Raw genomic sequence first — 26,525 nt, forward strand, 5'->3', positions numbered from 1 at the left:
CTTCAGTCTTCGATTCTTCGTTGTATGATTTGACTATCAGAACAAGTTTGTATTTAATTATGTATGTATTTTATTTTGGAGTTTAGGCAATTATTTAGAATTGGGTTTGAATTTGTGACTGTAGTTTGAATTGTAAATCATGTAAACTAATTTTCCAGTTTTTTGTGATCGTTTTTTTTATTTTTTATGAAAACTACGACTGCTCGGTTTTTCTCGGGATCGGGTCGGGTTTGGGTACAACATTTTAGGTCGGGTTTGGGGACGGGGCAAAAAATCCCTGATAGGGCACCCCGATAAAAAAACCCGATGGGGAACGAGGCGGGGACGGGGACAGGAGGAGCAAAACCCGCCCTGAACCCGCCCGTTACCATTCCTAGTATTTTATAAACCCACTTGAATCATAAATTGGGGAAACAAAGGTTTTCAGATATTTCTCATCTTCTTCTTATTCTCCCAACCGTGAAGCACTCAAGCCAAGGTAAGTTGGATTTCTTTTGGTTAATCCTTAAAATTTAAGTATGGTTTTGGTTAAGGAAGACTTAGGAAACATGATGGAGATGAAAAAGATCATAGAAACTCAAAGATTTGTAAGTTATGAATGATTAAAGATAAGAATTTGATAGGTGAAATTTTGAATAAGGATGTATAAATGAATTTAGAAGTTGAATTTGACTTGTCATAGATGAATAAGAAGTTACAAGAGTTAGAAATAAACTTGGATTACATGGAAAATTTAGTAAGATTCTTGGTTTTAAGAATTTGGATGAGATATGGGAGATAATAAGGTATTGAAATGATAAAGTTAGTTAAAATGGTTGTAGTTGAGTTTGGTGGTATGAAAGGAGTTTTATATGAGGAAATTTAATGAAAAGTTTTTGAATTTTCGGGTGAAACCAGTTTATTATTGACAGGTGTATTGGTACACTATGAATGGGTACCGATGACTAAGACCAATTTTGAAGGTACATCGATACACACCGGCAGGCATCGATGCATGAAAATTTCGAAGCTATTTTGGGTACCGATGCACCTATAGTGCATCGGTACACTCCTAAAGGAAAAATTGAAGTTTGGTTCATTAAATTAGCCTAAGTTATTAATATCAAGTTATAAGGTTTAGGCTTCTAATAATCGTCTCGAAAATTATGTTTATGTAGATATCGAGCCTAAATGAGTTCCAGAACAAGTGACAAGTAAGATTGAACGAGGGAAAGACAAAGAGACATAGGTGAGTGCGTATGCATAGCATGAATATAGTAGTATATTCAATTCTAGACTTGTGATAAGTCTGGATTTAATATCTTGATACATGATTGCATTCCATATTATGATACATGGCATGAATTCATATTATATGCATTATGTGACAATGTTTTAAGTGAATATATTTGAAGAGTTACATGAGCTATGTGATAAAGGAAAGAATTTTTATGTCTACGCGATATAAACAATGTGAATTGTGAAAGCCCATGTTATGTAGATGAGAACTATAGGTATAGTTGGCATGCTAAGAGTAGAGGGTCTATGCGGTCCTTCAGGACAATTCTATATGGTCCTTCGGGATATATATGTATTATTTGGAACACGTATGAGGTCTTTTGAGATTCCTACTTGATCATAGGTATATGTATATGATTCTTAAGGAATTTCTTTGTGGTCCTTATAGACAAATCTTATATGGCACTACGGTGCAAATTCTACGTGGCACTTCGGTGCAATTTATACGAGCTGTGGTGACAACATAGTACACAACCTCACTGTACTCACATACCTCAGGTTCTCATTATTGTTTCATGGGCTAGTGAACTTATTAATACGAATTCATGATGGTTAATTTGATGAGATTATTGGTAAGATACATTGTTATGCAGCTTATATGGATTGCATTTATGATTTCATTACACTTTATCTTATTATAGCATCATCATTATATTTCATTATTATTATTATTATGCCTCACTAAGTCGATGACTTAGCGTGTGAGTGTTTCACACGTAGGATCAGAGAAGATAGACAAGCAAGGTTAGACAGCTGGGACAACATTACTTCTACAACTACCAGATCAAAAGAAACTTAAATAGTAAGTCTTATTATGTGATAAATAGGTTGGCATGTAAACAAAGTCGTTAAATTAAGTATGCATGCTCTGATTGAGTTTTGTAATGTTTTAAACGTATTTATGTAAATGGTAACTTTATAGTGATGAAAGCTTAAATTTTTATGAGTTTTATATAAGTTGAGCTGAAGTTACTGTAGCAGTGTATCGGTACATTGTAGCAGTACATAGATACACAATTTATATTCGATGTTTTTGTGCATCGGTACACTGTAGCATGTTCATGGTACTGTTTACGGTACTATTTGCACATTATTGATACTATTCATATAGTATAGTACTATTCATAAAAACGTTTTTGCCTTAAATTTTTATAATGAAACATAATTCAATAGTATATTATTGTATTTTCTTAGTATAAGTCCAAATGTTTTGTTATTTTATAAGAATATTGTTTTAAAAAGTCAATGTGACATCTCGGACTCGTATCCGGGTCGGGTACGGGTTGGGGGTGTTACAAAGTCATAGACTGAGTGAGATATGTAAATATATATGTAACTAACAAATACATGTATATATTATATCATGCAACATTATACAAGTATACATACTTAACCTAAACATATAACATAAACTCGTATTAACCACAATGCATGAATCATTACTACTATCAGATCATACATAATCACATATCATTTCATATAACCAATACACATCTGCACATATTATTATCATTATGAACTTATTGTTTATATACGTCATATAGCATATATACCATTTCACCATGGAACACATATTATCATAACAAGTTATTTATTATCTTTAAAGACCATGTATACTTTTGAGAATTGAAGGTATATGAGTACATAGAGGTTGTGCACTATGATGTCACCACAGCTCGTATAATTCTCACTAGGGCACGTAGAATTTGTCCCGAATGACCACTATGTCCCGAAGGACCACATAGCACATATGTCTCGAAAGACCACATAGAACCCTCGACTCTTGGCATTCCAACTATACATATAGCTCTCATAACACATGACATGGGCATTATCTGTTATATCATCACACTTTCACATATTCATATCGTATACACATATAAGCTCATGGCTTCTTATCACATATATCGTGTAATACTCACTTGAAGTCTAATATCTTCTTATCACATATCTCATATCACAAATTTTTGTATTTATATAACATGTCATCACGTAGCTCATGTTACGTTTTCATACAATTTTATATTCACATATCACTTGGCTTGTTTCTTAATCTTATATCTTCTCATATACATATAAACACATATTTTCTCATCTTATAACTTATATTACATATGCATGTAATCTTATGATTTATTATCAAGTAGCTCAGGTAACATTCTTGTATTGTTAATAGATCATTATCCTATAACACATATCTCATAAATGCATATCACATAACATGTAATACAATTAAAGCACATTCACATAGTACAAAACCCTAATCATGCTTTGACACATGCTATTATAGGTTCATATAAATCACATACATATAATACACACTAAACATATTCACACAAATCACATATAGAAATGCACTTACCTTTAACAGATGCATGGACTCAGATACATCTAAGCCTCATATCCCTATATGCTTATATTCATATACTTATACAACCGATATAGGAATTAGACTTGTCACAAGTCTTAATTCCATGGCATAACTACTCTTATCATCATGAACTCACCAGGGTCTCAATAGACACTACCAAGCTCTTGTTCTTTCTTGCGTATCTTACTCTGCCGACCTATCCGAACTTTGCTTTCGATCAATGTTTATATAATCATGTATTGATACTTATCAGTATCCAATTGATATACTTTAATATTTCATTTCTTAGACTAAAAGAAAGATTTATTTCAATTTCCCTTTGAAGTGTATCGGTACATTCCTTAACGTGTGTATCGATACACTATCTATGTATCGATACACAAATTACATTCGAAAGTTTTTCTTGTTCAAGGGGTATCGATACACTCCTTAATGTATCGATACACTTTGAATATCTTCCAGATTTTACTCTTGAGGTGTATCGATACCTGTTGAATGGGGTACCGATACACCCTTGCCCAGAAATCAATTATAAGCACTAAAATTAAACACTTACCTCCAAATTCTACTTGTTAACTTTACCTTAAGCCTTAAACTCATCCATATACATGCAAAACCTCTTTAAACCTCATAACACTTCATTATCTTTCATAACTAACCAAAATTCTTGAATCAAAGAATTTCACAAATTTTTCCATGTGTTCTTAATTCATTTCTATTACATGTAACTTCTTAATTAACCCTTTGACAAGTCAAATTCATCCTTAGAACTTCAAAAACCTTTCTATATCAAAAGTTCATTTCTAAACTCTTAATAGAAATTCCTTTCTAATTCTCTCTTCTTGGTGTTTTAAGCTTATATAAACTTTACTTAAGCTTATATAAACTTTACTTAAGCTTATATAACTCCCAAAGAATCAAAACCTACTTATAAATTCAAGAAATTAACAATTAAAATCCAACTTACCTTATAGATAAAGCCCACGTGAAGAAGAGGAAAGCAAGAAGAAGAAGAAAAAGAATAAGGGTCTTCCAATAACTCTTCCCCCTCTCACGTGTTTCACTCTTAAATAAGGGAAAATATATTTTAAACAAAAACTACCATAATGTCCCTCTCTCTTTCCATAATAATTATTTAATCCAATACCGAAATATTCTTAATTAAGTCATTGAATTTTTCAATTTTCCTAAATTTATCCCCAAATTTCAAAAGTTCTCATTTTAGACACTGACCTGGATTTCGGGATGTTACAGGTTTATAATGAAATTTAAGACTGTGTTGCAAGTTTTAAAAGTTGGGGGACCTAAATGCATGCGCCTGAAAAGTTTAGTTACCATATTGCAAACGTTCTAACGGTAGTGTAACGACGTCAAACGGTCATGGACCATATTGCAAACAGGCTAAATGTTGGGGGACCATATTGCAAATGGACTAAATGTTAAGGGATTGTATTGCAAGTTTTAAAAGTTGAGGGACCTAAATGAAAGCTTTAGAAAAGTTAAGTGACCATTACTATACTTTACCCTTAATATTATTTAAATCTGCTGCATTTCAAGTGGAGTCAACTCCACGACGTCGTATAAAACGACCACGAAACAACTAGGTGTTGTGTAACCCCACAGTGGGGAAAAAGTGGTATTTCTCTTTCTGAATATTTCTTCAACACTCGCTTCACTCCTTGTTTCACGAACTAGCAAGCTTTACAGATCATCTTTCTCTTTTTTCCTTCCTCCGCTTTACCTCCAAGCAAGCTCTTCATTTGCTTTTCTTCCTTTTAAACTTTGCTTTTTCAGTGAGCAAGACAGAAAGTTATGGCAGAAGAAGAAACAGTGCTGAGCAACAAGCAAAAGAAAGAGATCGCCAAGTTGTTCCTCCTCAACGCTCCGGCTGGCGAAATCCAATACGTTTCCAAAGGTCTCTCTCTCTCTCTCTCTCTCTCTCTACATTGTCATTTTAGAGCTGAGCCTTTCCAGTTTCCATGGCCAATTTTTGTTTTCTATTTTCTGATTGATCGGTTAGATGAATTGGTTCGACTCTCAAGTTTTCTGGATCTACATTCGATTTGGATCGTTCTGTTTGTGTTTAACTGTTTTCTTCTCTGTTTTTAATTAACGTTCTTTTTTGCAGATTTAAAATCGGTTTTGAACGATGATGACGTGTACGATGAGGCGGCATCGGAGGCATTTCCTGTTTACAACAAATCTCACATGATTTACCTCGAAATGCCTGGTAGATTCGGCGATGTAAGTCTTACAAATCAATTTGATCTGTTTGAGTATTAATAATTTGTAGCTCAAAGTTAGATTTCTAGTAAACTTAAGTCATTTCAGTCATAACCAACTGATATTGCGTGCAGCCGAGTGTATTGATATAAGTAAGATTGGTAGAAAGTAGAAACACGTTTTGTCAAATATTCGAATATGAGGATAGTTTCAATTAACTCAATTTCTCATGTTGGCTTGTTATTCTTGTCAAATATTCAAATATGATGATAGTTTCAATATCCAGTCTGCTGGTTGAGATGTCAATTCCTGTGAGTTTGATCTCAAAACAGAGCTAATTGTTGCAATGTTTTTCTCCGATTGAATTTAGGTGCTGGTTACATCATATGGGGAGATTCGGGATAGTGAGTATTTAGACCCCAAGACTGCCCAGGTTGCCATAGTTGACCGTGTCAATCAGGTACCTTTTAGCTTTATGCTTCTTGTGATTGAAAACTTTACTTCTGTTTAATAGCAGAGAATGTTTCTCTAATATCGTTTCCTGAACTTTATTTTTTTAACCGCAAGATGACCCTGTCTATGTGAAACTTAGCGATTAATGTGTATGATTTAGTTTAAATGTTTATATCATGTGCTAAATTGGATCAGGTTTGTACAGAGGTTAGACCTGCCACCGATGAGGAGCTTCCCACTCCGTATATGGAGGAATACCGGTATGTTTTTACCATTGTGGTAGATTTATAGTATCTGTGATTGATTTCTGACGAACTAATATGAGCATCTGTCTCTGAAATCTAATATAATTTATTAGCTTATCCATTGATCTAATTTAATTCATGTTTGCTGATACCAGCTAACTCAAATTTGCAAAATCCTATGTCTCAAGTTCCTACTGACATCTAAATGTTTTGGTTCGAAACCACTACTTGTTGGACACCGTGTCCACTTCCAAACATGTAGCCTTTTGTTACTATTAGTCCTTTGCCTACTACTTGGAAATGGGAATAATGTCTCTATTTTAAGTCTTGGAACCTAAGGTTCTGGCTTTCAGCTTTAGATGGCTTTTGACTGACTCCCTGCCTGGAATGATACTCAGGACTGTACCAGGCACGTAAACATGTATTTTGTTATTATACTGCCATCGATATGTTGAAGAAGCTTTTATGATAAGGAAATAATATCTGGTGTAGATGGGAATAATGTATTTTGTTATTATAGCTGGAATTAGGGCATACTTCGTCATTATGTACTTTAATTACTACTTAATTCCAATACTTTTATTTCTCGTAATTAATTCCAATTTTGGGTTTATTGATGTGCTCTGGAAGCAGAAATGCTGAAGTATGTTGGCGAATCTTATCCAAAAGGTTCTTGTTCAGTTCACTGCACCAACGGAAAGGATGTGGAGGGACCCGGATCTGATTTTGAGCTTGTTGTAGTGATTTCTGCTGCTAGACTCAGAGCACAAAATTTCTGGTGTGTAAGATCTGTTAGACCACAGTGTAGTAGTAACTATTATAATTTATAATACCATTTCATTATCGTATAGTTGACTACTATTTTTATTACCAGCTAGTAGACTGTTTATCTTATAAGAATGGTTTTTGGCATTTTGTATATTAATTGAAGTTGGAGGTCAATATGGAACATTAAATTCATAGATGATGTTCAAGTTCTGGAATTAAAAGGCAAATTGCAGGTATTGCATATTCTTTTTCATGATGTAGTGCATGTCATATTTGTGTTCTTGTTTCTTTCGTATCTTCTGTCATTCCTCCTTTACCTTTCATTTTTGTCGGATTATTTACAAGAGTGATTCAAGCTTGTCCACTGTTCTTCCTTCATTTCATATCTAAATTCAATTAAAGTTACATAAACCTATAATAAGTCAGTTCTTTCTCTTTCCAGGTTGGTGCACACTATTTTGAATAGGGAAATGTGCAATTAGATGCAAAACATGAATGTAGAGATTCTACAATGTTTCAGGTTACTACAAAATGACAATCTCTTTTAACTTTGATTTTCTCCCTTCCTTTTTTTTTCACCTCGTTTTCTCCTTTGGTTCATTCTTTCTTGCAACAGAATCTGAAGTTCTGCCTTTCCCCGTTTTACTAGTTTTATATCTCATTTAACCATTTTCGTATAGCATATGAGGATGGTAATTGTCTTGAGCAGATATTCAGGTGTGAAAGTTTGTGAAGAATAGAAGTCCTAGAGTGTTATTATTTATAGTGGAAGTTCGTGATTTGTTGCCTTTTAGTGGCTCCTGGCCTCTGTTTTAACTAAACCGATAATCGGTTTCAAATGTATAATACTTGTTTCTGTTTGTCACAGTCCCCTGATGATAGTGCAATTGCCATAGCCAGTGTAATTCGCCACCATGAGACAGAATACCTGGCATCTCTTGAGGTTGTTTTCAATGTCTGGTTAATTCCAGTCCCTTGAGTTATCTAGAATTCTTTACTGACAGTCAAAGCATAATGCAGGCATCCTATTTGAATTTACCAGATACCACTTTCAAGGTATGTTTTCAGCCAAAAGTTGCGAGGAAACCTTTTGAACCAAGTCATGGTTTATACAATTTGTTGATTTATATTTCACCATGTTATATGCAATGCAGGATCTTCGGAAGAAACTTCCGGTTACTAGGACCTTATTTCCATGGCATAGCACTTCAAAATTCAGCCTGACAAGAGAGATAGCAAAAGAACTCTGGATCGAGAAGTAACCATACGATACCCAAAGGCATAAAGAACACTCTTCTATGCATAAAAATGAGTTCCCGGAATCCCCCATTACCTTGATTTACAGTTATTTGTTATTTAGCGTGCAAGTTGCGTTCTCCCATAAACGTCTCAGATGTTGGTGTGCAGTGTGCTATAACACTCCATTCTTTACAAGCCATGTGTAGCATTCTTCTTGTTTGATGTTTGTGGTAAATTTGAGTATATATATGTGTGAAATTTATTGTAACCTTCTTTTAGAGAGTGAAGCAGGGACGACGACAGCAGCAGCCGAACTGCAATTACGCATCTAAGCTCAAGCTGTCGCAGATCGAACGAACGCACACGTTCATGGTAATTCAAAAGCTACTTAGTTAGGTTTTGGTTTTTGTTATTACTCTTCCATTCCGTATGGGATATGGTGAGAGAAATATGTTATCAAAGTGATTGATAAAATTCCCAGGCCAATTTAGCCTACAAACACTTCCCCTTCGTGCCAATATTTTTTTGACCTCGCAGGACATGAACACCCTGTTTAGTCAGAAAATTAAATATTATTTTATTTCAAGTTGATTTGATGATTGACAGTATCGTACTAAAAATAAATATATTTTAGTGTAGATTACAATTTGAGGAGATTGAAAGGTTTTCTAAAGAGTTTAAAATTGAAGAGAAGATGAGTAGCTTGATGATTTTTTTTTTCAATCGAATAGACTATTGAACCACGACAAAAATGACGAGAGGAAGAGCGGTGCGTGCCAATATGAAAGAAGACAAGCCTTTAGATATTTATTTAAAAAAACTTTAATGTGATGTGCTAGTTTTTCTAAGTGGTTGCGACTGTAATGAAAAAAATTAAAAATTTAATAACTATATGTTTTAAAAGTTTTGTAGCCAAAATGTAAGTACCCTAAAAATTAAAAAAATCATTTATGTAACACCCTCATACCTATGTGAGTGATCCGATCTGATCCGATCTTAGGTATCACGTTAAGATCACTGGAGCGACCTATAATAAAATCCATGAAAAATTAAAATTTCTGTTAAAATGCGTAAAATCATAAAATAATTTATAATTAAAAATATAAGTTCAGAAAACCATTTATATATTACAAACAAAATTAAAATCATATAAATTTTAGATTCAGTATAAAAATTAAATGTGACCTACATGCCTCTTAATTACCCTTGTACCGTACTCTGCAAGCAAAGCATTATGGAACTCCCAAAATTGAAATTGATAGCACTACATCGATTCTTTTAACCTGAAATGGAGAGTAAGGAATGAGCGTTGGAAAACTCAGTAATACATAACTACCAGATGAATGCAATAGACCATCATGTATAAGTAAAGCATGAATTTTCTTATCAATACAAACATCATCAAATCCTGGCGACAAGCTCCAATTTCCTTAATTATTTCAGGTAACAGCCAGGAAATCGAAATTAGATGGAAATATTCAGAAAGATAGATTTAGCAGATTGAGATGAGGTGTCTAGTGTGTTCCAACCAAAACAAGTGAAAATGTACATATCTTTTTAAAACAGTAACAGTTTAAAACATATTTTTAAGATCATAGTAAAACCCTCCAACCGAACACCAATATACAGTTCCCTATAACTGCATCCATAAGGACTTACCCTAGGTTCATTGGGTATAGGTGCCAATCTAAGGGAGCACCTTGGGTCCATAAGGTCTTACTCTAACCAAAGCGTAGGTGCTCACCCGAGGAGTGTGCCCTCCGGTCATAAGGACTTACCCAAAGCACATAGCAGAGGTGTCACCCTAATAGAGTACCTTAGGGTCCATAAGGTCTTACCACTAGGCTCATTGGGCCTAGGAGCCCACCCAAGGGATCGTCTTAGATCCATAAGGAATTACTAGTTGATCGATGCATATCATATATAAGAAAGTACCAACCGATCGATGATGAACCTGTATAAGGAATTATTAGCTTGATTCGAGTTGAACCTATATAAGGAATTACCAGCTTAATTAGAGCTAAACCTACAGAGACTTCATACCTGATCCCAGAGTATCCCGAAGAAATTAGTTTTCATATAGTATATTACGGTAGCAGGGAAATCAGAGTTTAGACATATCAATTCAGTAGAACAGTAGCCAGAGATCATGAATCAGACAAGCATGCTTAAAACTTTAGTAACTCAGAAATCTCGATAAAACACATTTCAAAAACATATAAAACATTCATATAAGAGGATCCAATTATTTTTCCGAAGATACTTAGTAATTATCAAGCGAGGTAAACATGAAACTTCTTCAATTGATCAAACTTGAGGAATGAGATCCCTTTTTAAAATGTTGGACTACTAGCAGACTGATCAATCATTTGGAAAGTGATACATTAGTATTGTATAATATTCAGATATAACCCTAAGATGTGTCAGAAACTACTACATCAGAATTATTTAAGATTTAGATATTCCCGTGGTGATTTGTAAATCATACACACGTAAGGGCATTATAGTCATTTAAATTTTTAGAAATTTTGGTAATTCAGTTTAATAAAGGCAAGCAGTGATTTACAATATTTCAGATTTCAAGTGTCTTATCCGGCTTTCAAATCTAGTCAAACTGATCAGATCCCAATAATGCAGTACTTACTGAGTTTGCGGGTAGAGTACTCTCACAAATATTCACTTCTTAGTACTAATTACGCCATAGAGTTGAGTTGAGTTGAGCTGAGCTAAGCACTTTTAGAATTATCATTGAACGAACCTCGAGGAGACAAATAGGTATTCAGTCATTCCATAACTTGGGGGTATCTTAAGTCATTTACAGTTCATGGGCATTTTGGTCATTTTACAGTTCAAAGGTATTTCAATCATTTCCTTCCGTCCAATCTTTTCATTTAATTTAAATTTTCTGAATAATTCAAACATGAATAGTACTTTGATGTTTTAGTATTTATGTGCTTACTGATAAATCAATAATTATATGTCTTGTACCTTGTCGAATGTTAGGATCTGATTATCAGTGACTATCCAAGCATATCAGAAATTTAATAGGTAAAGCAGTAGTTTATCGAATTAATTATGGATTCTCAGGGTACTTTTACTATCAAGGTCAGTCCAGACCATTTTTACCTCACAGGGGCAAATTTCGTAATTTCATAACTAGATAATTATGGTATTAAAGCTTTTAACAAAGACAAATAGAATTTAGAGATTATGAGGTTATTTCTTTTTCGGGATAATCACCGAACTTGAAATCATTTCTTATTAGTCTTCTTGTGTCTATGAATGTAATATGAACCTTATTCAGTTTAATTTACTTTATTTCACATTCGGATCAAGTTTAGAAATTTTGACTACACTCAAGTAACTATATATATTCAACCATGCAGTTACCAATACCAATATGTTCCATTAAGCATGGATAAGGTAATAATGTATTACCTCAATTTTTGAGCTACACCAGTCGAAACATTTAGACTTTATTCGATCACTCTCGAACTTGAATCCAACGCCCAATAATATCTCGGATACATACAAAACAAATTACATCAGAAACATAACTTAATTACGGAAAACGGATCGAATCAAAAGGTAAAACACTGAAAAATAGCTTATCTAGTTCGAATTTGGCAAAACAAACTTCGGATTCGGACTCAAGACATCGAAAAAACATAAAATGTGACTTTTAAAAAATGACTTTTTTTGAGTCAAAGTCAACAGTCAACTCTAATTAAAGTCAACAGTCAAAGTCAATGGGTTAAATCAAACAAGTTGACTCATTTGAGTTAACTCAACTTAACAAGTTCGGGTTGACTTGGTCGGGTCAAATAGATTCGGTTCAGACCAGGTTGGTCGGTTCGAACCGGTTCAGACTGACTGGATCAGTTCTAGAAGGTTTCCAAGGCAGGGGAAGAAGTCCCACGCGCATGCGACGGTGTGTGACGGCATCAAGGGGCGGGGTCGGCCGGCCGATTACTCTAGAAGCTTAAACAAATCAAAAATTAATTCCAAAATAGTCCAATTTCAGCCCAAACAAATTCCAATCAACCCAAACAAACGTACGAAAACTTACCCGATGATCGGTGATGGAGCAACGATGCGCGTCGCTCTCGGTCAGGTTCTAGTCAGAATCGCCTGGGGAACACAACGGTGGCTGGCGTGAGGCTAGCCGACGACTGAAATTGTCGTAATCTAAGAGAAAAATGGCGGTGACGCAATTTGTTTCTTCCCTTCGATTAACGACGCTTGGCGATCGATTAGGGTCGTTGACGGTTGGGGACGGGTCGTCGAAGGACGTCAGTTCGACCAGTGACGACGGAACACAGTAATAATGGGCGAATCAGAGCGAATCACGGAGGAAATGCGACAACTAAGGTAAATTTAGGGGAATTGGGGTTGAATTCCGAACGAGAGTCTTGGTTTGGGTAATTTAAGCCTAAACCAAACGCGCGCGCGCGCACACATATACATATATATATATATATATATATATATATATATATAAAACCCATACAGTAGTCTAGCATAGCAGCTAAGACATGGGCTCCCATTACCCCCAAAACTCTATTTTTTTTGTTTTTCAACTAACTAAAAAAATGGGTTAATTCAGGGTTTAGTCTCTAAATTTTCCAGAATTTTGAAATTAACACAACAATTTTTTGAACTGTCTATTTTGGTCTCTTAACTAAATTAATTATATTTTAAAATTAACATTGAGGTGTGACAATTTATACAGTGTTCCTAAAAATTAATTTCCAATACGGTGAATTGAACTTGAATCTATTATGTGAAAGCCAAATATTCTATTCGCTATATAACAATCTATTATGTAGAGATGCACATACAATATCGACAAATAATAAATAACAAAAAAAAATCAAAAAGGTTTTTGACCTTGGCGATTTTTTTATGAGTAGAACGATATAGTCGATCCCAATGATAACAATATTGTGCTTGACCGAAAGATTAAATACTGTTTGATTTTAAGTTGATTTGATGGTAAATAGTAATATATTAAAAGGTTTTGATTTTAATTTAAGTTGTGAATTGAGGAGATTGAAGGATTTTCTATCGAGTTCAAATTGAATAAAAGAATAGGAGCAACTCGATGATTTTTTCAACTGGATAGATTATTGTACGACAAAAAAATACGAGAGGAGCGGTATCTGCTCATATGAGAGAAGAGGTATATGCTCATATAAGAGAAGACATAACCTTTAATGAGCTTTTATAAAAAAAACTTCAACATTTCACGTCAATTTTTCTCAACGATAGTAACTCTAATGAAAATAAATTAAAAATATTATGGTTGAACCCAAGTTTCCTAGGTGAAAGCCAAATATCTTGACCACCGCACAACAATGGAATTATTGATAGCTTCCGACATAATATAGTATATGTACTCTACATTTTAAAAGTTTGGTGATCAAAATTCAAGTACTTTAAAATTTAAGGACCATTTACAGAGTTTATCGATAAAATAAACTTCCATTGTAGGAATTGAACGCAGGTCTTCTGGGTGAAAGCCATATATCATTACCACTAGACAACAATGGAATTATTGTACATTTTAAAAGTTTAGGGACCAAAATGCAAAGTGCCCATATATTTAAGGACCAATTACGAGTTTACCCATAAAATTAATTTCCAATGTCGGGAATTGAACGCGGGTGTCCTTGGTGAAAGCCAGATATCCTAACCACTAGAAGTCTAGAAGACAATGGAATTGATAGAACCTTGTAAAATAATATAGGAAGTGTATTGTATGTTTTAAAAGTTTGATGACCAAAATACAAGTACCGTAAAATTTAAGGACCTATCCATAAAACAACTTCCATTGCCGGGAATTGAACCCGGGTCTCCTGGGTGAAAGCCAGATATCCTAACCACTGGACGACAATGGAATGATTGAAACCTCTTCAAATATATATATCACAAGGCAGACAATGCAGTTCGAAGTTTACCCTACATTACCCACTACCCAGCAGTCGCTGCCTCAGGGAAACTAGTATCTCTTAAATCGACATTCGAAATAATAGTAAGTCTCAATTTCAAAGGACGATCGCATTTTCCATATCCTACGAATTGTTCATGGTCAACAAGAAGCTCTGGCGTTTGGAATGACTCTGTCATTCATTTCACCAGAGTTGCTTACTTGACCTCCCCTCTTTGGTTCCATTGATTCAGCTTTTTTTTTATTATTATTACTCTTGCATTATTGTAAGTCACTAAGTTGCTCTCAATTTCATCATCCTTTTCCAATTTTTCAGTCGGAAAAGATTCATCCTATGCTAAAAACGCCTGGATTTCTAGTTAATTTTATCTAATCTTTAAATTGTTTATATATTTCTGCAATGATTTCTTTCTTATTAAATACTACAATTTTGAGGACTTTAGTAGCTATTGGAGCAGACGGGGCTTAAAAATGGGCAAACTCTATTGGTTTTATTTGATTAACTGTGATACTTGGATCAACTTTCAATCTTTGGGAAGCCGTATGCACTTCGAAGGCAATTTTTGATTTGCATTTTTTGTTGAATGGTTCCTAGTGTGAGAGCTATGGGATGGAATGTTAATGTAGGATGGAGAGTTGGATTTTAGAATTCGAAGGATGCCCCAATGTTGCTGGTCGTTGTGTCCGATCACCTAATCGTCAAGTCCGGTGAAGAAGAGTTCGAAATTGCTTTTCCTTTATAACAACTTTTGTGTCCATCTGCTCTCTTTACCTCTGGGATGATGCTTCTTTAGCCAAATCAGACATTTCGATGTGCTCCTTAAGGCATCCACCTCAATGCTATTTGTTGGATGGGATGCCTTTTGTTGAAGCACATCCTCTGATGATACCCTCGGGATTGGTTTCTTGTCTGACCAGAGTAGTTCTCCTTTTTCCACCCTTTAATTCTTTGCATCGGACCGGACTAATGTTTTTCAGGATATCATCCATTCCGGAATTATCTCTGTCATAGAGATTATCTGTGTTTCAAGATCGACCAATTGTTCCATATTAAGCAAGGATTGTTCGGTGTATCATGCTATAAGTTATATTTCTGCAGCTCATAGGTATTGTATGAATTGTTCCCTTGCTCTCCAAGATCTGGCTAATAGTGTTCGTTTATTGCTTCGTAATGTCAATTGTGGATAAAAGATGCTTCTCAAAGTTGATCTGCATCCAGCAAACTCATACCACTCTTTATTGCAACAGGTGAGGTACGAGATTGGATATACTATTTTCAATAGTTCAGAAATTTGATAGAAACGGTTTGGCAGATTCGAAGCATTCTGTTACCGTTTTTTGTGCTGCACTGATGTCCAGATGACGGTAGAGAGAAGGTTGCTACTGAAGAACCGATTCAGTGTTAATTTTCACTTCTTTGGGCATTGTTTTCTTGATTGAAAGTCTTGGAATAGAAAGTGGCTTACCTATGTTGCTGGCTTAATCTGCAATTATGCTCTACTGTATGTAGAATATTAACCAACACCACGTGAATAGATCTGCAGGTGCAGCTTGGGGGCTTAGTAGTCTAGCAGCAATGAAGACAAGGACAGCCTCATTTTCAATTGCACATGTAAGCTTATACTTCACCCTATTTCACCATGCAGTGACAGTCGCAGAGACACTCTTGAACCGACATTCACGATAATGGTAAATCGAAGATTACTTACTGGAACTAAATTCGAGCTCACCTTTCTGGATCCAATGATTCAGCTTTTCCTTTAATAATCACTCTTGCAAATTTGTAAGGTTGTCGCAGTTTCAGCTTCCTCTGCCATTGTTACGGATGGAAAATTTTCACCCTGTGCTAAGCACTCCTGCATTTGTAGGTAGTTTTTTCTAATCTTTAAACTGTTAATATATTTCTGCAATGATTTCTTTCTTATTAAATACTACAATTTTAAGGACTAGTAGTTGTTGGAGCTTGAAAATGGCAAAACTTTATGATTGTCATCTGATAAATTGTGATACTTGGATGAACTGCCATCTCCACAGAGTCATCTGTTCTTCAAAAGGCAATTTTGTTCGTCAACTTCAATTTTTAGGGGATATATATATATATTGTGCGTGTCAATGGTTTATAGTTTGAGAAGTAGGGGGTCAAATGTTAATGTAGGCTGGACATGGAGAGTTGGGTCTAAGAATTTGGAGAGTGCCCTAATGTTACAGATTGTTACACACGATCAACTATCGTCGAGTCTGATGAAGAAGAGGCTGGAATTGCTTTTCCTTTTAACAGTTTTTGTGTCCATTTGCTGTCTTTTCCCTCTGGGATGATGCTTCTTTAGCCAAATAAGACATTTTTGATGTGCTCTTTAATGGCGTCCACTTCAAAGCTATTTCCTTGATGTGCTTTCTATGGGGCATAATGGTTACCTCTTAGTAACTGTAATCTAGCTTTGGATTATGGGATGCCTTTTGTTGTTGCTTGTCTGACCAGTGGCAGTTTCCCTTTTCCACCCTTTATCACGAGTCTTCGTATTTGTCGTGGCCGGACAAATGTTCTTCAGAACATCATCAATTCTCTGTTGCTTTGATTTCATTTCATGGTAACAAAACTTTTCATCTAGTATTTGTTTTTTGTTTATGCTTCTCTTGGCTCTCAATTCTGAGCTTTTCTACTAGTTCGTATTTGTTTATGTAAAACAGGTAAGGAACGAGATTGCAGATGTGATTTTCAATCGCGCAGAAATTTGATAGAAACAGTTTGCCAGACTCAGAGCATTCAGTTACCTTTACAAAACCGATCCAGCGGAAAGATCTGTCATGCTGGACTGCCGTGTGGATGACGGCAGGTTGCCTACATAGTAGAGAATACCAAAGGGTAAAGCTGTCAAGAAGGTGGTTTTCAGAGCTTTGAAGCTCCTATTTCAAGCTCTGTTATCTACAAGGTTGGTCGTCTTTCTTATTCGAGTCAAATTATTCGAATTATTTGCAGTAATTTACATTCTAAATCATTTTATTTACATGCTAATACATTATAAATCTTATATGTGAAAAATTTATAGATATTCTACAAATACCCTCAAAAGGAGGATTGCAACTAGGCCACAATAACAAGCATATATACACTTGACACCAATCATTGGGTGAGATCAATTTTTATACTAATTTTGAGTTTGGTTTCCGGTTTTCTCGGTTTCTTTATATACTAATTTATATACTAATTTTGAATACGGTTTTCAATTTTCTCGTTTCTTCTCTATACTCGAACCTAAAAATCATATCCATAACTGGAATTCAACAAAATCACAAGCCAAGAATGGCTAGAAAACACACTATTTTATTCCTCAATCAAAGATTTAAGCATATATCCTTAACCCCTCACAAAAACATGTGAATTTTGGTAATAGTAAAACCAAAATGTTCAAGACCCTCAAATACCATATATATTATATGACCTAAAAGCGGAAAAAGAAAACAAAATCTTATATCTAGAATAGAACTAACCTAAGCTATAGAGCAAAACCGGTCCGGTAGCCGGTGTCGACTCGATTTAACACTTGACTTCCTTCAAGCCATAGGCAAAGTAAAGAAAGGTTGGATCGGTGGTCCCTTCCTTGTAGTATGCAAACACTAGGCTACCATCATCATGCATACTCTCACCTACAAAGCTGCAACAACAACAACAGCACAATGTCAAACACGAATGATAAGAAACGACAATGATTTGATTAAAAAAAACAAAATAAATAAATCGGGATTACAATTGGAAATCTTTGATCTTGGAAAGCAAGTACTTAGTAGCCCCTTCTATGTTCTTCTTGAATGTCTCTTGCTTTTCCGGCTGTAATTTGGGTGTCAAGTTAGTGATGTACCTCTTCATGAAGGTTACGAATTGCTTCTTGTCGAAAGCAGGTTGCTCCTGCAAATTGAATTAACACAATTTTTTTTAGATGAGAGTATTTTGAACATGCCATAACCCTAAATCATGAACCTGTTTACCTGAAGTCTGAAAGTGTCGACAATGTCAACAACCTTAACGGCTTGATCGTCAACACCTTCGTCTTCATCGGCACCTTCAGCCGAAGGGTTAGCCCCAATATCTACATTGACAGCTCCTTGGACAACCCACTGGGAAAAAACCAGACATTAAAATTTGTTGAGAAAACATAACAAAGAACAGTGAATTCCATCCCACAATTGCAAAAAACAACACTGAGAAAATAAAGGATTGAAGATTCTAACCTTGCCTTCAACTTCCCATAGCGTTCCATTCTCGATTTCTTTGTATGAGAAAGAATCAGATAGCAGCTCATCACCTGGAAACCATCAACAAGAATTAAGTTCAAAAATTATGAAAATAGCTTTATTATAACAAAACATTAAGCTTTTAACAAGAACAAAAACAGGCATAACAAATCAAATCAACTTGTGCCGCAAATTCAATATATTTTAGTAACCCAGAAAATGAATTTTACCAAAAAAAATTGAAGATTCGATAACTAAAAATCAAAGCAGAAGACGAAAACAGTACAGAACGGAAAAAAGAATTGCCGATAAAAAGAAATTAAAACAAAAACAGAAAGAAAAAAGATTTTACCTGTGAGAAGATCTTGATAAACCAACATATTAGCCGAAAATTTATTTCTTTGCTGCCTTAAATTCTTAAATTTCGACTTCGAAAATTATCGAGAAGAAGCTAGAGAGAATACAATGACGGGTAGCTAGGCAGCAGCGAGAATTTATACAGAAGAGATTGGAATCAAATTTACCAAAATAGCCATGAAATTTTGTATTTATTATAATTGAGTTCGCCCACTTGTACTAGAGTTCTTACTTCAGCCTCGCGTTAGTCAAACACTCAAACTCAAATACTTTAAAAACGTACTAGAATTCGTACACCGGATTTTTCTTATAAAAAGTTTCTTCTTTTTTAATTAGGGTAAGCTACAAATTTCATCACAATTTAATTTTCACGATAAACTTAATATATTTAATTTTTTTGTCATTAAAAATTAAAAATAGTTTTAAAAACAATAAAATTTTCACCAAAATAATGTATTTTTGCATCTATATAATAGTCCATTTAAACGCCATTAATTATTTAACGATTTAGTGACAAAAAAACTCAATGTATTAAGTTTATTGAAGAAATTGAAAAGATTTAAAATATTTGAATTAAATAAGAGAGATAGTAAAGTTTAATTACTAAATTTGTAATTTACCCTTTTAATTAATGGTAAATTAAGTTATAATTTAAAAAAAATAGGTTTTTAACTAAATGTTTATTTGCAACGGTAGTTATTTATAAAAGTTTTCAATATTTTTTTATTAAATTATAATTCGACTTTTGGCTCGAAATATTAAATTATTATGAACTCAATTATTGAAGTTGAATTTATTGATGAACGAAAAAAGTAAAACAGAAGGTGATAGACGAGGAGGAACGCATTATTTGTAAGAAAAATATTTTTCGAACTTAAAAATAGTTTTAATAATTAGTGACTTTAGTATCATAATTTTTTTAAATGTAGTTTCGATCTTTTAAATTACAAACTCGAATTTTATGTTTATATTGTAATCTTTTACATCATTCTTTTATAGAGTCGCATTGATAAATAAGAACCGACTTACATCAGTAATTAAAAGAATCGTTGTTATTTCTAGAGTTCACAGGTTCAAGCATCAGTGATTATAAGGGTGATTGAGCGTTCATTGTCAAATGATTTAGAATACTTAGAGTAAATACTAAGGTGATGTTTGTTTTTACAGAGGTAAAAGGTTTGCAGTCTGCGGACCACATCTGCAGGCATCTGCAGTAGAAGAGGTGGACCAAAAGTTTGCAGTCTGCAAGAAGAAGACTGTTTGTTTTTTAACGTCTGCATACTGTTAAAATAAAATGAAATATAAATAAACTGATTTTTTAAACTATACTCAAATAACCATTTTTGTTATTAATTTTTTAAAAATTATAAAATATCATTAAATTTAATGAATTATTACAAAATAGTCACTATAATGTTGTAATAAATTATAAAAGTTCGATAATATAATTATTATTTTATGGTATTTAGATAAATTTATTAATGATTTTATAATCTTTTAATAAATTTAATAAGTATTTTATAAATTTTATTGACGAAAATGATCATTTGTATATAACTCAACGATATCTAATATATTTTATTTGAAAAATATATTAAATAAATATTATACGAATTTTATTATTATAAATTATATTATATAGATTTTGGTTTTAATTATATATCGTTTTAATATATTATCGATTGAAAAATTTGATTTTAATTCAATCTTTGTTTCGGTCGAAGTAATTTTATTAATTTTAATCTCAATTTATCGATTCATATATCAATTCTCAATTTTATTATCGATTTACAAATATTCGAGTTCTCCGATTCTAGTAACATCAAAAAATATATATATATACTACATATATATACATCAATTAGTATTTTTCTATTTAGAAAAATATATTATTTGTTATTTATTTATTTATTATGTATAAAGGGACTTTCGTACTTTACCAGAATTAAACGATAAGAATCATATTTTTCAATAGTGTGAATATTTTTTTATTAAAACATTTATTTTGTCTTTTAATGCTAATAATTGTATATCCCTGTGATTTTCTAATTTTTTACATAAAAAAAAGTTTACTAAGTTTAATTGAAAATATTTTTTTACTAAGTTTAATATATATTTTTCAAATAAATTGTATTAGATATTGTTGAGTTATATACAAATGATCATTTTCGTCAATAAAGTTTAAAAAATTATAAAATACTTATTAAATTTATTAAAAGATTTAAAATTATAAAATTATTAATAAATTTACTAAATACTATAAAATAATTATTATATTATCGAACTTTTATAATTTATTACAACATTATAGTGACTATTTTGTAATAATTCATTAAATTTAATGACATTTTATAATTTTTAAAAAATTAATAGCAAAAATGGTTCTTTGAAGAGGTTAGAAGAGCTTTGAAGACATAAGTCCACGTCTGCGCCAAGAAGAGACGCGCAGACGTTAGAAGAGCTTTTGTCTTCTAAAAAACAAACGGTTTGCGAAGCCCAATATCTGTGCGTGGTCTGCGCGGCGCAGACATAAAAGCTTTGAAGACCTTAAACAGTGAAAACAAACACTACCTAAGTTTATGACTTAATGATGCATTATGAGCGATATATAATCTTAAAACATTTCAAATAATAATACTTAATATGAAAATCAATTTATGTTTATTTGACATCTGCTTATACATTTCTTTGAAAACCTTTCATATAGAGACCTTGAAATATTTCATTAACATTTTATAATGTTACTTATTATTCAAATTATATCAATTTAGTTTATTTGCTCAGCGAATATCGCTGAGAACTCAAGATATGTGAGTACATTGAGGTTGTGCACTAATGTTGTCACCACATCTCGTATAAATTGCACTGAAGTGCCGCGTAGAAACAATCACTCGCTAATTCGATGGCTTAGTGAGGTATAAAAACATATAATGGAAACCATAAAACATTTCATAAAGAAATACTCTTAATATCATATAATTCATAACAAATACATGAACATTTATTACGATCATATCATATACAAACATATATCATTTCTGTAACATATACCCACATCCACATATATCCTTATCAACACGTTTAAAATTTTATATTCATCATCATTAATCCTTATAATTTAACCACCTTATACATAACGTATCATGCATTAACCAAGCAATACACCATTACATAAATCATGTGATCTATTCCATATAACTATTCACATATACATATCATATTCAATATACCTATTAAATCTCTTTGTTAGCCCATGTACACTATTGAGAACTTAAGGTATGTGAGTACACTAAGGTTGTGCACAAATGCTGTCACCACAGCTCGTATAAATTGCACCGAAGTGCCACGTAGAAATGGCACCGAAGTGCCACGTAGAAATGTATCGTAGTGCCATATAAGATTGTCCATAAAGACCACATATAAATTCCTTAAGAATTAGATACATATACCAAGGATCAAGTAAGTGTCTCAAAAGACCTCATACATGCTCCAAAGAATACATATATCCCGAATGACCACATAGAATTTGTCCCAAAAGACCGCGTAGACCCTCGACTCTTGGCATACCAACTATACCTATAACTTTCGTATCATATAACATGGGCACTATCATTTATACATTTCATATCACTTGTTCTTTGTCTTCTGTCACATACCACTTATATGTGTAACCGTATCTCATTCGTATCACATGTATCACAAGTACATGTATTCACGTAGTTTACTTTCATGTAATTCATGTCACTTTTCATATGATTTCATATTCGTATGTCACATATACTTTGAATCATCTTTTTTCACATACTCATATACTCATTTCCTATAGTTCATATTTTATTTTCACATATGGCATATCACATAAATCACATAGCACATATAAACACATATCAGTTTATATAATCAAGTATACATATATTTCATGTCATTCACATCCTTATAATCAATTCTCCATACACTATAACTATTGGAAATAGACTTATCACAAATCCAATTAATTATAATCCTATAAACTAAAATGCCCTCATAAGAATCATATCAATCATATAACATTTTAGGAGTCACTTCTTACTATAGTAACTCTGTCACAGGCTCATCGCAAGCCAATGTTTTCGATAGCATAAGTACAATTAAATTGCACTCACCTTAGCCTTGCTTTGATTCGATCCTAATCCTTTGATTATTACGGAACTTGTTTATACAACATCTCAAAACAATTATCAGAAGCATAAACCTTACACTTGATGTTGATAACTTAAGCCCAAAACTCCATATTTTTTCTTTAGGGGGAATCGATACCCCACAGGGGAATCTATTCCCCCTGCACAATCTGGAATTTTCGTTCAAGCCCAGAAATCATTGTTCATTGCACGAAAATTTTCTATTTCCACTTCAATTCTTCACATTTCATCCCCTTTTATATTCTCAACTCAAATATACATACTTAAACTAATTTATATATATTTATTTCATCTTAAACCTCAAAATTCTATTCTTCATATAAAATCAATAATCATACCAAATTTTCCATGTTATTCAAACTTAATTCTAACACTTCTAACTTCTTATTCTCATATATGACAAATCAAATTCAACTTCAAATTCAATTTATCAACTCTATTTCAAGATTTCATTCAAGAACTCAAAATCTTTAATCTCTCATATACCTTTCATCTTGTTGTTTTAGAACAAATTAAGCTTTCCGTAAGCTTAATTATCATCTAATGATCAAAACCCAACATTTAATTCAACAAATAATCAACAAAATAGAAAACTCACCTTTGCCTAGCCTCCACGGTTGGAGAAGAAGAAAGGAAAAGAAGATGAAATGTTTTCATCTTCCCACGTTTTTATCTCTTATTAAAGGGGATAAAAATATCTTTCATGACAAATGGCCATTTTTCCCTTTAATTCTTTGGATAATTACTAACAACTTTAAGGAAATATCCCTAATTAAACCATTTAACTATTCAACTATTCTACTTTAATCACCAAATTCTAAAATTTTACAATTTGGTCACTAACCCATAGTTTGGGATGTTACAGAGTACATTCTCATAGTTTACTTTCACACAGGACAATTTTGCTTAACACATTTTCACATAGAACAATTCACGTAGATCACATTTTCACTATAACATTTTTCACTTATCATTTATGTTCCGTGGAACATATCCACTTAGCACATATTCACATAACATTTCACGTAGATCATTTTCACATAGCATTATCAATTTTTATTATTTATTCACATTCAACCATTTACTCATATTATTTTGTTTCACATATCATTATTCAATATTTTCATTTAATCACATATATCATACATTTATAATAATTCACATAATTATTTCATAACACATATCATTATTCCACTTATTTATTCACTTATATAAAATATACTAATATAGAAAATCTTCACATATACTCATATCATTTCATTTTTTTTCCACAAACATTTTGAGGTTGGCTCATCGCAAGTCTTCCTCCAATCATAAATAAATTAAGTAAATATCACTCACATTTGTCTCACTTAAGCCCTAAGCTACACCTCTTTAACTTACTAACTTTACACACTCATTCGTTCATCACTTGCTTCTGATCAATTCTACACATTAATATAACCCATGAATATCGGAGCTCAATTACATCCACCCAATTAATCTTTATTTAAACGAAATAAAACACTTAATTTAACATTTCAGATTGAGTACAATCGATGCCCCTCCTATAGTACCGATACTTCTCTTCTGGGTACTGATACCTAATTCGGTTCTCTTCTGGGTACTGATACCTAATTCGGTATCAATACCATTATAGCATTATGAAATTCCCATTTCAATTACAGTATCGATACCTCCATATCAATACCGATACTAATTCAATTGGTACCGATATTGTTCATTGGGTTCTTATAAAATCCTTTTATTTTAACCTTATAGTATCAGTACTGCTCTTCCAGTACCGATACTCTTACCCATAATTCTTATGTTTCATTTTGAAAATTTACCCAACTTCACTTAAATCTCCTACTTTAAACCCCATTCATGCCTTTAAACTTACTTCTTACCCCAACTAACTTATATTCAATAATCTCCTTTTAACGTCCAAATTTATCCATATAACTTTTGAGACTAAAAATCATATCAATTTTTCAAATGTTTTCTCAATCATTTCTAAAATTGCAGTTACCTTAATTAGGTATTTGGCAAGTCAAATATGTCTTTAGAATCAAGTTACTAACCAAATTTCATCCTTCACTTAAAAGACTCACTATACTAATTCACCTATAACTCCTCATTCCTTTGGTTTTTAATTATCCTTAAGTTTCCTTAAGTTTCTATACCACCCAAGAATTAAAAATCAACTCAAAAATGAAAGAAAAACCAACTTAAAAGGTAACTCAGCTTAGCATGGAGTTTCACGGGGAAAAGGAGAAAAAAAAAGAGCTTCAAGACTTTTCCTTTCTTCTTTCTTTTTATCCCATTTTATAAAGCCTTTAGAAAAGATATTTTAAGTTCATTTATGCTAAAAGACCATTATGCCCTTTTATTTTTTCATATTTGAATATAAGTCCTAGATAAAAAATTCCCAAATTAATCCTTAAACTTTTCAATTTATCAAATTAAACCACCAAAATTTCAATCTTTACACTTTAGCCATTGACCCAATGTTTAGGTGTTACATTTTATACAGTTTTGTTTTTTTTTCATGGAAAAGTTTTATGTCTTTTATGGTCTATAATTCTCCTATGTTATTTAAAACATAATTAAAAATAAATCATTATTACCAACATTTAGTTGACCTAATGAGATGAGACACTAAATCGTTTAAATAATATTAAGAATTCAAATTTTGACATTTACGAATAGAACAAACTAGATATATATTAATAGTCAGAAAATGGTACATGTATAAATAATAACTACTTAAGTGAAATTAAAATAGAATTTTATTTTAATAATAAAATTAATATAATATTAATTTTTAAGATTTTAAATAAGAAAACCATCCTATGTAGATATATATATTTTGGTATAATCGTAGATGTTTGATTTATTAATCGATTAATCTAAATTAGATATTACAGAGACAGGACGATCCTCCTATGTAGATATAATGTATGCATTTAATTTTTGATTTGTTACCCTTAATCTGTGATTGATTTTTATTTTTATTTTTTAAATTATTTCTCGGGTTAAATAAATATTTCTTTTGTTTTGTTTTTTACATCTTAACAGAAAATCATGTGCACTATTTAAAAGGAAAACGTTTTATTTTTCTTTTAAATTCCAAATTTAAATCTGAGTCGACAGAACTAATATATATAGATAAGATTAAGACGTGAAATAACATATAGAAAGAAAAATAAATAAATAAAGATAAAGAGTGTTGCGAGCGTTTATTTTTTTTT

The 26,525-nt window shown here is 32.6% G+C and overlaps 1 protein-coding gene, 2 non-coding genes and 1 pseudogene across 3 annotated transcripts; 2 read left to right on the plus strand and 2 right to left on the minus strand.

The window, feature by feature from the left end:
• Positions 1-5,446: 5,446 nt before the first annotated feature.
• LOC120163262 lies at positions 5,447-26,147 on the plus strand (annotated as a pseudogene).
• On the minus strand, positions 14,406-14,477 carry TRNAE-UUC. The gene has a single exon. It is a non-coding gene; the product is annotated as a tRNA-Glu (tRNA).
• On the plus strand, positions 15,302-15,446 carry LOC120163348. The gene has a single exon (XR_005519646.1). It is a non-coding gene; the product is annotated as a small nucleolar RNA snoR127 (small nucleolar RNA).
• Positions 17,977-19,222, minus strand: LOC120163263 (translationally-controlled tumor protein homolog). Its single transcript, XM_039173237.1, has 5 exons — positions 19,110-19,222; positions 18,755-18,828; positions 18,512-18,640; positions 18,274-18,431; positions 17,977-18,180 (listed from the first exon to the last, which is right to left on the minus strand). Exons 1-5 carry the CDS (start codon positions 19,135-19,137, stop codon positions 18,063-18,065), a joined length of 507 nt encoding a protein of 168 aa, XP_039029168.1. The 5' UTR covers positions 19,138-19,222; the 3' UTR covers positions 17,977-18,062.
• Positions 26,148-26,525: the final 378 nt, after the last annotated feature.

The sequence above is a fragment of the Hibiscus syriacus genome, unplaced genomic scaffold (assembly GCF_006381635.1).
Source record: "Hibiscus syriacus cultivar Baekdansim isolate YM2019G1 unplaced genomic scaffold, ASM638163v2 tig00111440_pilon, whole genome shotgun sequence".
NCBI classification, from domain to species: Eukaryota; Viridiplantae; Streptophyta; class Magnoliopsida; order Malvales; family Malvaceae; genus Hibiscus; species Hibiscus syriacus.

Bases quoted from the DNA above. Each gene is read 5' to 3' on its own strand.
- LOC120163263 (XM_039173237.1), bottom strand. From the start codon at position 19,137: ATGTTGGTTTATCAAGATCTTCTCACAG. The intron at 18,829-19,109 runs GTAAAATCTTTT...GATGGTTTCCAG, and splicing joins TTATCAAGATCTTCTCACAG to GTGATGAGCTGCTATCTGAT. The intron at 18,641-18,754 runs GTTAGAATCTTC...GTTTTTTCCCAG, and splicing joins TATGGGAAGTTGAAGGCAAG to TGGGTTGTCCAAGGAGCTGT.